Source organism: Furipterus horrens, unplaced genomic scaffold (genome assembly GCF_987537825.1).
Source record: "Furipterus horrens unplaced genomic scaffold, mFurHor1.1.pri manual_scaffold_13, whole genome shotgun sequence".
Classification (NCBI taxonomy): Eukaryota; Metazoa; Chordata; class Mammalia; order Chiroptera; family Furipteridae; genus Furipterus; species Furipterus horrens.
Genome location: NW_028327183.1, coordinates 15002700 through 15017664, shown reverse-complemented (window position 1 = coordinate 15017664; position 14965 = coordinate 15002700). Strand labels below are relative to the sequence as shown.

The window sequence follows — 14965 nt, the reverse complement described above, 5'->3', positions numbered from 1 at the left end:
ATAGAGAGCTACTCAGATAGCACAGTGTTCCTTTACTCCAGTTTCACCCTTGACAATATTCCTGCCCTTCCTCCTCCTCCTCCTCCTCCTCCTCACTGTTGGCCTTGCCAAACAAACCCCCAGGGACAATGGAGTCTCAGCTGTGAGCATCCCTCTGTTTTGATGCCACTGTGTCAGTGCTGAACTGACTTCCTCGCTGAACCCTTCACGGCAAATACTTACCACTGATGTGTGTGAGGTCACATAAAAAGTAGGACCCCCACAAGATAAATGTACTGACAAGACCTAAGCCAAAAACATACACTTCTGTAGTCAAGTACTCTTACAATGCTAGACACCTGGACACAGAGGGTACCTATGGATCTCAAGAACCGCCACTTTCCCCCACAGTTCCATAAGTGACTAAGAGACCCTAAGCATATTGAGTTCAGTCGGCAGCCTGAGGCCCCTGCTCACCACAGAGTCCAAGATCCCAGAACACATTGAGCAAAATGCACATTTAGGACAGTGTCTCAACCTCCACACTCCTGACATTTTGGGCCAGGTAAGGCTTTGTTGTCAGGGGCTGTCCTGTGCATTATAGGATATTCAGCAGCACTCCTGGCCTCTACCGTTAGATGCCAGTAGCACCCTCTCCCAGCACTTGTGACAACCAAAAATGACTCCAGACCTTACCAAATGGCTGAACTCTGGTTGAGAACCACTGCTCTAAGATAATTAGTAGCTGAGGCAGCCTGAAATCCAAAAATAGCTTCTTAAATCTCCTTGCCAAGTATAACCTAGGATTGGGTGGAGGGGAGGCATGCATCTAGAAAGCCAGCATCTAAAACAGCAATGCCTTCAGGGGCCAAGAAGGTAATACAAATGAGCAATGGCGAGAATGTCTGGGTATAAAACAGGAGGGTGTGGAGGACTAGAATGGACTGCAAACTATTAATGTTCCATTCAGAGAGAGCAACCACTATTCAAATGCAGCCAAGAATTGGGGTACAAAGTTTTTAGAAATGTTTATTTTTCAAAAGAAAGTCTAAGTCCTGATTTTCAAGTGTTGACAAGTAATTTAAAAATGTTTAGAACACTGTGCAGGCTCAACAAATATATCTGTGGGCCAAGTCTAGCCAATGGGCTTCCAGCTTGCAGCTGTCCTGGAATTATACGAAGACTGCCTAGGTCCTTTCTTCTAGAATGGAACATTAGCCCTGGCTAGTGTGGCTCAATGGATTGAGCGTCAGCCTGCGAACCAAAGGGTTCATTCCCAGGCAGGACACATGCCTGGGTTGCAGGCCAGGTCCCCGGTTGGGGATGCTTGAGAGGCAACCAGTCGATGTATTTCTCACACATCAAGGTTTCTCTCCCTCTCTTTCTCCCTCCCTTCCAATCTCTCTAAAAAGTAAATAAATAAATAGACTGGAATATTACTTGTATAGACAGTCATGGTTATAACTTCCTTAGAGCATTTCCCAACCAACAACTTAGACCTCTCTCATGTCTCTGCTATGAGACTAATTTAATCCTCCTATCCTACTCAAGTCTCACCCTGGATTCCATGCAGATCTTTGGTTTTTCCCTGATTATGACCTCAATGGTTTCTTTCAATTTGTGTCTCTTGAACTCCAGTTGCTCTTATTGCCAGCCCTGCCCAAGGAGACCCGCTCCATCACATCACAGCTTTGCTGGATGATCCATCAACCTAATTTAGGCCCTTAGATCCAAGAAGAAACATAAGCTGAACCCTAAAGCCTAATCAATTAGGATGGGACATAGTTTTATGACTTGGCCGAACCTCTAACAAGTTCCTGCCTTCAGGCCTGGGCTTCTGGGACAGAGGCTTGCAGGAATTCAGATTATGAGAAATCTCGGCATAAATACATTTGAATGAGAGAAGCTGTGAGATACCATGGCTGCATTTCTAAGAGGTGAGGTCTCTCTTCCAAGCAGAAGACTGCGATGTGAGAATGGACTTCCTAAGCACAAAAACAACGTGAAAAATGGTAAAGAAAAGAAGATTTAACAAATAAAAATATCCTGTATATGAAAAATTATAGACAAAGGTGCCTTTTGACTTGGTTATTCTTAGAATTCATCCTTGGGCCATCACAGGAGCAATGCATAAGTACTCTCAGGTGCTCAGAAAAGAGTACATCCCTGGCTAGTGTGGCTCAGTGGACTGAGCATCGGCCTGCGAACCAAAGGGCTGCTGGTTCGATTCCCAGTCAGGGCACGTGACTGGGTTGCGAGCCAGGTCCCCAGTTGGGGGCATGTGAGAGGCAACCACATATTGCTGTTTCTCTCCCCCTCTTTCTCCCTCCCTTCCTCCCTCTTTAAAAGCAATGAAAAACAAAAAATGTCCTCAGGTGAAGATAAAAATTTGTCTTAATTTTTTTCAATTACAGTTTACATGCAATATTATTTTGTGTTAGTTTCAGGTGTACAGCATAGTGGTTAGACAATCATATACTTTACAAAACGTTCCCTCAGATATTTCCAGTACCCAACTGGCACCTTACCTAGTTATTACAATATTATTGACTTATATTCTCTATGCTGCACTTTACATCCCAATGACTGTTTTGTATTTACCAATCTGTACTACTCAATCCCTTAACCTTTTTTACCCAGTCCAAAACCCCCTGCCCCCTAGCAATATTGAATGAAAAGGATTAATTTTTTTTAAGCAGTATACAAATCACAAAGAGTATGATCTCAAGGGTACTTTGTTTTTAAGATTTTACTTATTTTTAGAGAGACGGGAAAGGAGGGAGAAAGGGAGAGAAACATCAATGTGTGGTTGCCTCTTGCACATCCCGCACTGGGGACCTGGCCTGCAACCCAGGCATGTGCCCTGGCTGGGAATCGAACCGGTGACCCTTTGAGTCACAGGCTGGCGTTCAAGGGTACCTTTTAAAAATGATAAATATGCTCAGAAAAAACATACCAGGAATTTTTTCACATAAATAGAACAATTGTTCTCTGGGAAGTAAAATCATGGGTAATTTTAATTTTCTTTTTTTCAAATTTTTGCATTTTTCAAATTGACTGTAAAGTCTATGTGTTACCTTTTAAAAGACTTATTTATTTATTTATTTTTAGAGAAAGGGGAATGGAGGGAGGAAAAGAGAGAGAGAAACATTGATCAATTGCCTCTGACATGCTCCCAACTGGGGACCTGACCTGCAACCCAGGCGTGTACCCCAACTGAATCCGAACTGGAAACCGCTCGGATCCTCAGAGTGACACCCAACCCACTGAGCCACACTAGTCAGAGCTGTATGACCTTCTAATTAAAAAAGAAAAAAGCCCTAGCCGGTGTGGCTCAGTGGATTGGAGTGTCATCCAGTGCACCAAAGGGTTGAGGGTTCAGTTCCCAGTCAAGGACTTAAATAAAAAGAAAAGAAAAAAGAAAAAAAAAAAAAAAAAAAAAAGACATACACACTACTTTAAGAAATGTTTTTTTGAAGAATATTCCACAAAAAGGGGGAAAACCAGTGATAAAAAGCAGAATATAAAGTTATATGGAAAGTATGATGCCAATTCTATAAAAGGAAGAAATGAAGACAACTTGAACTATTAAAAGTCCTTATCTCTAGGTGGCAGATTAAGGATAATTTAAGGCAAAGTTAATTTTATCCTTGATGAATATATTTTGTAATCAGAAAACCACCTTGGCTGGTGTGGCTCAGTGGATTGAGTGCCGGGCCTGCAAACCAAAGCGTCACCAGTTCAATTCCCAGTCAGGGCACATGCCTGGGTTGAAGGCCAGGCCCCTGGTTGGGGGTGCGTGAGAGGCAACCACTCATTGATGTTTTTCTCTCTCTCTTTCTCCCTCCCTTCCCCTCTCTCTAAAAATGAATAAAATATTGAAAGAAAGAAAGGAAGGAAGGAAGGAAGGAAGGAAGGAAGGAAGGAAGGAAGGAAGGAAGGAAGGAAGGAAGGAAGGAAGGAAGGAAGGAAGGAAGGAAAAAAGAAAGAAGAAAAGAAGGAAAGAACCATTCCCATTTTTAGAGACCTCAGTCAGGCCAGAGTCCCCCTGACCAAACCGTATCAGATATACAGCTGAGTACCCTCCTTCCAAGGGTATCTGGGGAGAGATTTCCTTTAATATTTGTCTTCAACAAATTCAAATTACTTAAAAGTTAGGAAGCACAGTGTACTGTACAATCCTTTACTGCTAACTCCCCTCCGCTCTCAGTCTATTTTTAACACTGTAGATAAACTACATACACTGCCAAAGCTTTTGCAAGCGAGATATGGAAAGAACAGAGTATAATTAAATGCCTCTGGCAACACAGTGCTAAGGAATGCAGTGAATCCCGGGCCACTTCTTGGCTAAGGAAAACTCTCGCTCTGCACGGCTGGGTAAATTCACAGCAGTCCCCGCTCCCTTTCAGTGACTTCACATAGAATCCCCACTTTATCACCTCATAAGAGAAAAATGAAAATAAAGAGGGATCCACAGAAACCCAAGTACCGGGTTGAAGCCACCCACCTTCCTCTCACTGGCCCCAGGCAGAGCTTGTTTACAAAGTTAGTGTAAAGAAACCTGAAACACCAATGGGAAAAAGCCATTTTGGTGTGGTGCCTGCAGCTTAGAACAGGCTGTGGAGAGTGGCAGTGGCAGAAAGAAGTGGCCCTGTGGTCCTGTGGGCCTGAGGGATAGCGCCTTGGGACCCCCACAATCTAGAGAAGCCAATTTCTTCACTGATGATTTAAGCTGGTTTAAGATAAAAAGCTGGAAAGCAAAATAACCTTTTTTTGAGCAGCATAATAAAAGCCTCGGCACTGATGATTTTTTCTGGGTTAAATTACAACTAGTGATGCTGCCTCCAATCAACACCCAACAAGACAAATATCAGACATGCAGCAACCTGTCACACAGACTGGGGAATGGAACTCAGGGACAGCCAAGTGTGAAAGGAATGTGAGGCACCAAAAGCCACAAACAGATTCAAACTTCTCCCACCCCCATCCTCTACCCTTATCTCAGGACCAAATGGCTGGTGAAATCACTTCTTGAAAAGATATGATACTTCTTTTTCTCCCCAAAAGCAAAATATGCTGTTCAATATAAGGCACTATTTGCATTAGTAAAGTAACCCACGCCCCCTCTAATACACCCCCACTGAGTCCCAAGACTCACATATGCAAGCAGCAGCGAGGAGACGGCAGGCCAGGTACGGGGGATCACAGGTAGGAAAGGAGGGCTGGATGATGTAGTTGGCGAAGGTGATGGCGATGATGGCCTGACTGGTGGGCTCGACGATTAGCAGGGAGGCCCACAGGCGAATGAAGGCAATGAAGCCCCCAAAGGCCTCGAGAATATAAGCGTAGCTGGCCCCAGACTTGGTGATGGTGGTCCCCAGTTCTGCATAGCAAAGGGCACCCACAACGGAGAAAAGCCCACCAATGGCCCATATGACCAGCGACAACCCATAGGAAGTTGTGTATACTAGCACACCCTTGGGTGAAACGAAGATTCCTGAGCCAATCATGTTGCCCACCACCAGGCTGATGCCATTCAGCAGAGAGATCTCCTTCTTCAGCTGCATAGTTTCTGTGGTCCCTTGAGGTGGCATGCTGTCATCTTCCTCCCTGGGCTGGCCGGCCTCAGGAATGAAATGATATGCAGATTCCTGGCTCTCCAGCTCCTTGGCTTCCATGGCAAATGGTTCCTTCACACCTGTGTTTACTACAGCCTGGCAAAGAACATAAGTATGTCAGTCTAAGGCAGGAGCTGGTGAGGCTCTAGTTTAGACCTGCAAGGCAGGCAGATTTCCCTGCCCACCTCTCAGGCGGGAACAGCATGCCTCACACACAGACATAAATGCAATGTGCCTATCTCACTTTCCACCACACGACGCAGGGAAATGGAAGCAGGCAGACCTCGACGGTTCCCAACAGAGACACCGTAAGAGCTCAGGCACAACATGAAAGTGACTTCCAGTAAGAGGTACCTGGCTTGAAGCCCATAGTAGACTGGCACTGGGTTTATCCATAGCATGGATTCCCCGTGAGACACAGTTTTTGCTGTGTTCTTACCAGCTTAAAAGCTGCCAATCTGCCCTGCAGAGAAGACCAGAGTCCCAGCACCAGGTTCACAGTCTTAGCCAGCCTGAATGTCTTCTCATTGTCCATACCCGCCAGCGCTACCCACTCACTTCCACCCAGACATAAACAGGGACTTCTGCAGTGTCCAGCCACCCATGGGGAGGACTGTAGCTACTGTCAAGCTGGCAAAGGACATGAGCAGGTGGTGGGAAGAGCTAGGAAGATGCTAAGAGGAGGGCACAACACTATTGCAGAGACTGGACCAAGGAGAAAACCTTCAGGAAAAAACACACCCTGCCCTGACCAGCGTGGCTCATTTGGTTGAACATCGTCCCACAAGGCAAGCGGTTGCCGGTTTGGTTGTCAGTCAGGGTACATGCCTGGGGCACATGCCCATTCTCCAGTTGGGGTGCAAGTGCTCTCACACATTGATGTTTCTCTCCCTCTCTTTCTTCCTCCCTTTCCCTTGCTCTAAAAATAAATAAAATCCTTGAAAGAAAGAAAGAAAGAAGAAAGAAGGAAGGAAGGGAGAAAAAAAGAAAGAAGGAAAACACCCATAAGTCACTATTTCCAAAATACCCACCTTACTTCTTCCATTGCTACAGGTCCATTCAACACCTTTCTTTTTCCAAAATGCCCAGAGATGGGTAACATAGTAAAACCAGTTGGAGAAAGGAACATCCAAAGGGCACTGTAACCTAGGCTCTACTGCTATGGGTTTATTTGCTCTCCTCCTCAGCATGCCCATCACTACTATCTGAGGTTGCAAAGAGGTTCTCCCAGAATAGGACCTAGGAGTCTTGACACCCAATCAAAACTATAAGGTTCCTCTAATCTACAGATCTGGTTTGGGTGGCATCCTGAAGAGAGATGGCACACATACATGTGTGTTCTCACACACTGTAACCCCTTTGCATTAGAGTCGGGCCAGTCCAGAACCTCAAGGAAGTTGGATTCCACACCAACCTACCTACAAAGGACCCAGAATCTGCCAGAGAAAGACAAGCACCTTCCTAACCGTACACTCGGCATGGTCTTTTCCCTTCCTCAATTCCTGGCCCCAGAAGTCAGGAATTCAGATCCCTTTCTCCTAATTCACCTTCTGAAGAAAAGAATCTGGTACATTTGAGTCCCACCCAGGAGCCAGTCCTTTAATGGCACAGAGATAATGTCCATGGATAAGAATGGGATCAATCAGTACATTATCTTCTCAGAAGCCTCTCATCTGCTCAACAAAAATGAATGTGCCAGAACCTTGCTTTACTGAGCTAGAGCAAGGGAACCAGGGCCCCTCCAGAGTGAGCAGTTTCAGGGAAAACTCCAAACTCCACAGCCTCACTCCAGACTCCTGCCTTATCTGTCTCTGTGCTCTTCCTGAGTCCACATGTGAACCCAAGAGAAAAGAGCTCCTTGGGGACGCTGGGAAGCCTTCCCCCGCTCCCAGAGGAGTCGAGCCAGCCTGCCTCTGCTGGGATGAGGCCTGGCTGGAAAGTGGCACCACTTTCTTTTCACTCCTGGCATCAAGCCTGCAGGTTTCCCTATGCAGGCACACGGGAACATATTTGTTTTCATGTGTCTGTCAAGTGAGCCGAGGCGTCCGTGAAAACAAAGCAAGGAAATAGCTGAGGAGCCTATATTATCACATGAGACAAGTGCAGAGAGGCCTGGGCTGTTCTTTTCCGCCCAACTCAACACAGAGGCAGACAGAAAAACTGGCCACAGTGACCACTCCAGCCCCCTCCTATGCCATCAGACCTTAACTGGGAAAGTGTGTGGGGCGGGGAGGTAGGTGTGGGAAAGCAACCAGGTATTCTCTTGAACATCTGACACCAGACGTGTGTGTTTTCTACACAACCAGAAACTCTGCGACACCAGCTGAGTGTCCTACAACTTAACTAAATTCTGACACTATCCAGAGATAATATCAGATCCCACAGGTTAAGGGCTCAGTCCCACAAAACTGCCCCCACCCACCACTTCAGATGCCAGTCGCAAGTCGAGGTTGCTACCAGTGCTTTTGACTGACTGGCTATAAATAGGAGTTTCCAACTACGCACTCCTTGAGTTCAATTAATTTGCTAAAGCAGTTCACTGAATTAAGGAAAACTTACTAGATTACCAGTTCATTATAAAAGGTTGTAACTCAGAAACAGTTAGACGGAATAGAGGCAGCAGGCAAGGTATGTGGAAGGGGCAGAGAGATCCCATCTCTCTGGGCACCTCTCTCCCAGCACCTCCACAAGCCCACCAACCCAGAAAGCTCTCCAAACCCCATCTGTCTGGATTTTTTATGGAGGCTTAAATACCAAGGTATGAGTGATTAAATCATTGATGGCAGGTCACTGATTCAACCTCCAACTCCTCTCCACTTCTCCTCAGAGGTTGGGACAGGTCTGAAAGTTTCAGCTTGAATCACAATGTTGGTTCCTTGGCAACCAGCCTCCATCCTAAGAGGATTTAGATGCTTTCCCAAAATCACCTGACTGACATAAACATGTGTTGAAAGGGGCTGTAACAGACATTCATTTTATTTCACCTTTATTGCTCTGAATCTATTTCAGAAACAAAATTAAATATAACAAAAAAAATTTTTCCTATGGCTTTTATATAGGAAATTACAGGAGCTGTGTGCCAGAAACAGTAGAAAAAGACCAAATATGTATTTAATCACAATTATCACAGAGAGAGAGAAAAAAAAGAAAGAGTTAAGCTTATTTCACAGGAAAATAAAATCTGGTATAAAATGGAATCTCAACTTCCAACTTCCATTTAGGATGTAGAAAGCTGGGAAAAGCATCACTCCCACTCTTATAACAAGAAAAAGTTAAATATTATACAAAACCATAACTTTCCTTGAAGCCATCAGAGAACTGAGGTTATAGGACAACCAACCAGACTGAGATTTAAGGAAACATAAGCACCTTCAAGGAGAGATGCAAGCTCTGGCTCACTTGCGGCAGAGGGAGAATGATAGGACCAACATTAAGGAAGGAAAGAAGAGTTCAGATAAAATTTGTAATAATTACTAAAGGTCAAGTGTGGGTTAGCAAGAGCCATAGACACTCAGAGGTGTTTCCCCACAGACATCAGTGGCTGCTCATAAGAAATACTAGGCAGGGGACCAGAAGAAGCCCCACAGTAGTGCTGCCTAGAGAAAGCAGTCACTACTCTGGGAAAAATACAAAGGTCTACCTGGTCCCTTCTCTAAACAATAAAAATCTTCAACCCCTGGGGAAAGGGCAGTAAACTCTGTCACTCCCAAAGCAGCTGGGGCAGGAAGGAAATTCTGGCCACAGACTATTGAGACCTGTCCTACTTCCGGGAGAGGGGCAGGATCACCCAGAAAAACCCACACGCACCCAGGCCCAAGGAAGCAGGGCCTGCCTAAGGCTGAGACTAAAACAATAGTGAACCCACTGCTCCCCACCACCAGATGAGCAAGTGCCCAGCAACAAGACTACTGTGGTAGACTGTACCTTGAGGCTTAGGTACGGAAAGGCCTAAAGCTAACAGGAAAAAATTCTTCCTCTAGCAAACCAACCCTAAGCTGTTTGAAGTCTTTGGCACACAAAAGGTAACCATAGCAACAACAAAACCCTAACACAACTGGCTCAAATTTCCACACTAACAGCCTAGTAAAAGAAGAAGCATGCCCATTTCCCAGAATTAATGCTATGTACCTCAGGCTCTACTATTTCATATACTAGGTCTGGTGAACAACAACAAATCACAAGAAAAAAAGAAAAAGAAAAAAAAAACACTACCAAGAGGCAAAGTAATTAATAGGATAAAACTTAGAGATGACCTAGATATTGAAATTACCGACAGAGACTTTAAAATAACTATGATTATGTGAAAAATAATATTAAAAAAGTCACTTCAACATAGAGTAGGAGCTCCTATCCCAGAGGAACTACGTTGCACATCTTACCACTCAAACCTCTGGAATGTTAAGACTGGATAAAATAATCTTTGGACTGGGCCTGAAATTTAAAGAGATGCTTTTTTAAAAAAATTTTGTTTGTTTTATTGATTTCAGAGAGAGGGGAAGGGAGGGAGAAAGAGAGGGAGAGAAACATCAATGTGAGAGAGAAACATCAATCATTTGCCTCCTGCACATGCCCTGACCAGTGCCCAAACCTGTAACTCAAGTAGGTACCCTGGCCAGGAATCGAACCGGCAACCTTTTGGTCTGCAGGACAATGCCCAACCAACTGAGCCACACTAGCCAGGGATAAAAACATTCTTTTTTTGTTGTTTTTTACCTGTATTTTTAAAAATCTTTTTAAAGACATTCTTTAGTGTTAACACTACTATGTAAGCTTATCTGCACCTATAAAAATTCCTCCGCTTATTAATACCCATAAAAATGTCCTCCTTCTAGTCATGTCATTATTACCCTTCCCTTTCTCATGAATACTTCTTGCTTTCACTTCCTAATCCTCTTCACCTGAATCTGCACTATTGTTTAGGATCTCAGACACTTGTCGCCTCTCATACTGGCCTTTTATTGTTAGGTTAACAATTAATACAGTAAATGTTCTAATGAAAACATTGGACAGCATTCAAGAACAGATGTGGAATTTCAACAGAGAAATGAAAACTGTAAGAATCAAAATGGGGAAAAGTGAAAAAATAAAACAGAATAAAGACTCCAAGAGTTAGAAAATACCAATGATCTGAGGTAATTTTTAAACATTTATTTTTAATTCTTTAAAATATAATTAACTACCTAAAGCAATAAATAGTAGCAATGCACTGTGAATTTATAGCACATGTAAAGTAAAATGTGTGACAACAATAATACAAAGATAAGAAGGAAGAATTGAGGGTTATAATGTTATAAGGTTCTTATAGGTGAAATTATATAATACTGCTTAAATTAGATTGTGATTAATTAAAGATGTAAAACTAGGGCAACCAATAAAAAATAAATAAACAAGAGGTACAGTCCTCACTGGTGTGCTTCAGTGAGTTGGGCGTCATCCCACAAACCAAAAGGTCACTGTTTGATTCCTTGTGGGCCAGGGGTGTTTCTCTCCCTCTCTTTCTCCCTCCCTTCCCTTCTCTCTAAAGGAAAAATAAATAAAATCTTAAAAAAAAAAAAAAAAGGAAGAGGTATAAATAATAAGCCAACAGTGGAGATAAAATAGATCATAAAATATAATCCAAAAGCAGGCAGAAAAAAAGAAACAAAGAACATATAGAACAACTAGAAAACAGAAAACAGGTAGCAAAAGGGCAGATTCTAATCCAACTATATCAAAAATAACATAAAACATTAATGACCTAAACATACCAATTAAAATACAGACATTGATATATCACCTAAAAATGCAAAACCTAATATGCAGTCTACTTTTCTTTTTCCATCACCACTTATCACCCCTATACCCTTTTCCACCTCCCCCCTGCAATCACCATACAGGAAACCCACTTTTTAAAAAAAGACATAAGTAAGTTACAGGTAAAAAGATGGGGAAAAAAATCAATCATGTGAACACTAATCAAAAGAAAGGTGGACAAGTCCTGGCTGGTGTGGGTCAGTGGACTGAGTGTCAGCCTGTGAAGCAAAGGGTCGCTGGTTTGATTCCCAGTCAAGGCACGTGCCTGGTTGCGGGCCAGGCCCCCGGTTGGGGAGGCACAAGAGGCAATCACACATTGATGTTTCTCTTCCTCTCTCCCTCCCTTTCCCCTCTCTCTAAAAATAAATAAAGAAAATCTTTTTTTTTTTTTTTAAGTTTAAAAAAGGAAAGGTGGACAACATAGACTTCAGAACAAGAAATATTGCTAGGGATAAAGAGGGGCATTACATAATGATAAAGAGGTCAATTCACCAAGAAGTAAACTCTAAATGTATATTTCCTCCAATAACACAGCTTCAAAATACATGAAGCAGAAACTGATAGATCTGAAAGGAGAAATAAACAAATCCACAATTATAGTTAGAGACTTCAACACACCACTCCCATCATCAATAGAATAAGAACATATAAAATCAGCAAGGATCTAGATTCTAGAAGACCTGAAAATGGAATACCTCAACATAGTTCTTGTCTATGTGAACTCTGTGAAAAATAAAACTGGCACCTGCAATAGGACTTACCTCCATGCAGGAAATGGGGGCAAGTCAGGGGTGGTAGACAGACTTCCAAAGGAAAAAAACAGCTTTGGCTCCTACTATCTATTCAAACAGTATCAGAGCTCAGTTAGGAACCCTCCCTCAGGAACTGTTTGAGGACTTCAGGACCAATTCTAAGCTTCTTAGCAGGGCCTTATCAATAGAGCCCCTGCTGCATACAGTCCCACCTACAGTCCAGTCAAACTGACTTACAATTTCCTAAACCCTGAAGCCTATCAAACAAACACACCTTTGCTCATACTGAGCACTCTGCCTCTAACATTCTTATTCTCCCACCTTTTCCTCGATATCCTGGCTGCCACCTTTCTCTATACACCTCCTTGTACAGCCAAGGCTTCTAGTAGATACTTCTGCCTTAGCAGCCACCTCACTCTGTCATTGTACTGACTTTCCTGCAGTCTCTCCCAACTAGTTTGTGAGCTCCTTGTCTGTTTTAGTAGCATCCAATACAAGGCCGAGGGCACGATCTGTACTCAGTGAATGGTCATTGAATAAAAACGTATAAACAACAGAAAATACCTAGAACCGAAAATACATAAGTGCCTATCAGTGGATGAGTGGATCAAAAAACTGTGGCACATTTATACAATGGAATACTGTGCAGCAGAAAGGAAGAAGGAACTCCTACTTTTTGTGACAACATGGATGGAACTGGAGAGTATTATGCTTAGTGAAAGAAGCCAGGTGGTGAAAGACAAAGACCATATGATCTCACCTAATACAGGAAACTAATGAACAAAACAAACAAATGAGCAAAACAGAACCAGAGGCATGTAAACAAGGAACAGACTGACAGTGAAGAGGGGGAAGGAGGGAGGAGGAAAGGGGGGGGTAAGAAGGGGAAGGGTCTAGTCAAGAAACTAGTATAAATGACCCATGGACATGGACAACAGGGTGGGGACTGACTGTAGGAGAGGTGGGAGGTGAGTGGGGCAGGGGAGAGCAATGAGGGAAAAAATGGAACAACTGTAATAGAAAAATAATTTTTTAAAATTTTTTTAAAAGAAAGAAAATACACAACAAACCCTACTGAAGGTCTAACATCTTGAGCCACCTGTTCTCCAGAACAACAGCAACAAAGACTTAACTAAAGAGAAGTGATCATTCAACCCTGGTCAGGTAGCTCAGTAGGTTAGGTTAGAGCATCATCCAGATGCGCCAAGGTTGTGGGTTAGATCCCCAGTGAGGACACATAAGAGAATCAACCGGAGTGAATCAATAACTGGAACAACAAATTGATGTCTTTCTCTACCTGCCCCCCATTTCCTCTCTCTCTCTCTCAAATAAATAAGTAAAAAATTTTAGAGAGAGAGAAAAGCAATCATTCAGAGAAGCCAGGCTAAGACAGTGAGTGGTTCCCGTCATTTTGTCACAGTATTTGTTCTTCAGGTAACTGGTGATAAAGTAGGAAGAAAACATTATAAAAAGCTACAACTACGATAATGGTTTTTAATTCATCTGCCTTTAATTGGTCACAAGAGTATCTACATACATTCTCAAAAAAACAGTGGCTTCCCCTGTGAGATGCATTATTTGTCCTGTCCCCACAGAGAAGACTTACAGACCTTTTGCAACACTGGGATGAAAATCACTGATACAAAGATTCCACCAGATCATCTCTGAATTGGCTATCTTTTTGCCTTCACTTTTATTCAATTAATAAAAGAAACTGGTATGTGAAGATCACACACAGATATCAGTCTCTTAGGACAGTCTTTAAAGTCACTGCTGAAGACAATTTCCATTAAATCATTCAGTGAATCCTATAGTTTCTATACTGAAAAACCAGTTTTAAGTTCCACTTGTAAGGACACAATGTAGCTTTCTAACAGGTTTTCAACCTCTTTTCCAAGCTCTTGCAGCAGATAATAAAGGAATTCACCAGACCACTAAAATTTCCATATGAAAATTTAACCACAGAACTGTTATATGCATTTTTCGGGAGGCGGGAGGCTCTTTCAAAGTTCAATTACGAGAATACTGTATTTTACAAGCTGGAGTTTAAAACTCTTCTATAATTGATGACGCTGAGAAAAAAATGCTGTTAATACACCAAAATCTTAACTGTGGTAAAAATATAGAGAACCTTTTCTCTTTTAAACTTCTCTGAGTCTTGCAAATTTTTCGGAATGAGTATGCATGAACTTTTTAATGCTTAAACTTTAAAATATATATATTTGTTGTACTTCTATCAAATAACAAAATGTATGCGACTCTTTACATTTGCCTTTTTACATGATATACATACCAGGAAACTCAAGATCAAATTCAGCTCCTCCCAATCTCAGTGAATCAATAACGTTACTTTTCAACAGGATTTGCAACCTAGTCGTAATTTACCATGGCTTTGGTTTTCAATTTCTTTTTAACAACCTCATTACAAGACGTTTAATTATAAACCACCACAACTACTCTTTAGAAAGAGAGATAATGTATTACATACTTTATTTGTATAATAAAGTCTCTTTACTAGAATTGTGTTTAGATTGTACACAAGTAACTATAAGTCTTTCCAAATCTCAAAGACCCTAGAAAGTTAACAGAGAGCAGAGCAATGATATTCACCTGTGGAGAAACAAGCAAACATCACAGTTTCATTAGCCTCCTCATCATAAATGGAGAAAATAAAGTCTCCACAGCAAGTCCTAATTTCACTGGCTGTCTTGGACATTTAGTCTCTACAACAAAGAGTAAGAGGTAATTTTTCAAAAAATGAACCTAGTAAAGAGCAGTCCTTTGTAAAAAAAAATGTAAGTTTTACATGTCCACAGGGGCCGC

The 14965-nt window shown here is 42.4% G+C and overlaps 1 protein-coding gene across 1 annotated transcript in view; it reads right to left on the bottom strand.

Annotated features, from left to right (window-relative positions):
• Positions 1 to 14965, bottom strand: part of SLC7A6 (solute carrier family 7 member 6) — a 31237-nt gene that overhangs the window by 14448 nt on the left and 1824 nt on the right. The window contains exon 2 of the mRNA XM_090261404.1: positions 5138 to 5693. Within this exon, the coding sequence (XP_090117530.1) occupies positions 5138 to 5657 (520 nt within the window). The 5' untranslated portion in view covers positions 5658 to 5693. The remainder of the gene's footprint in view (positions 1 to 5137; positions 5694 to 14965) is intronic.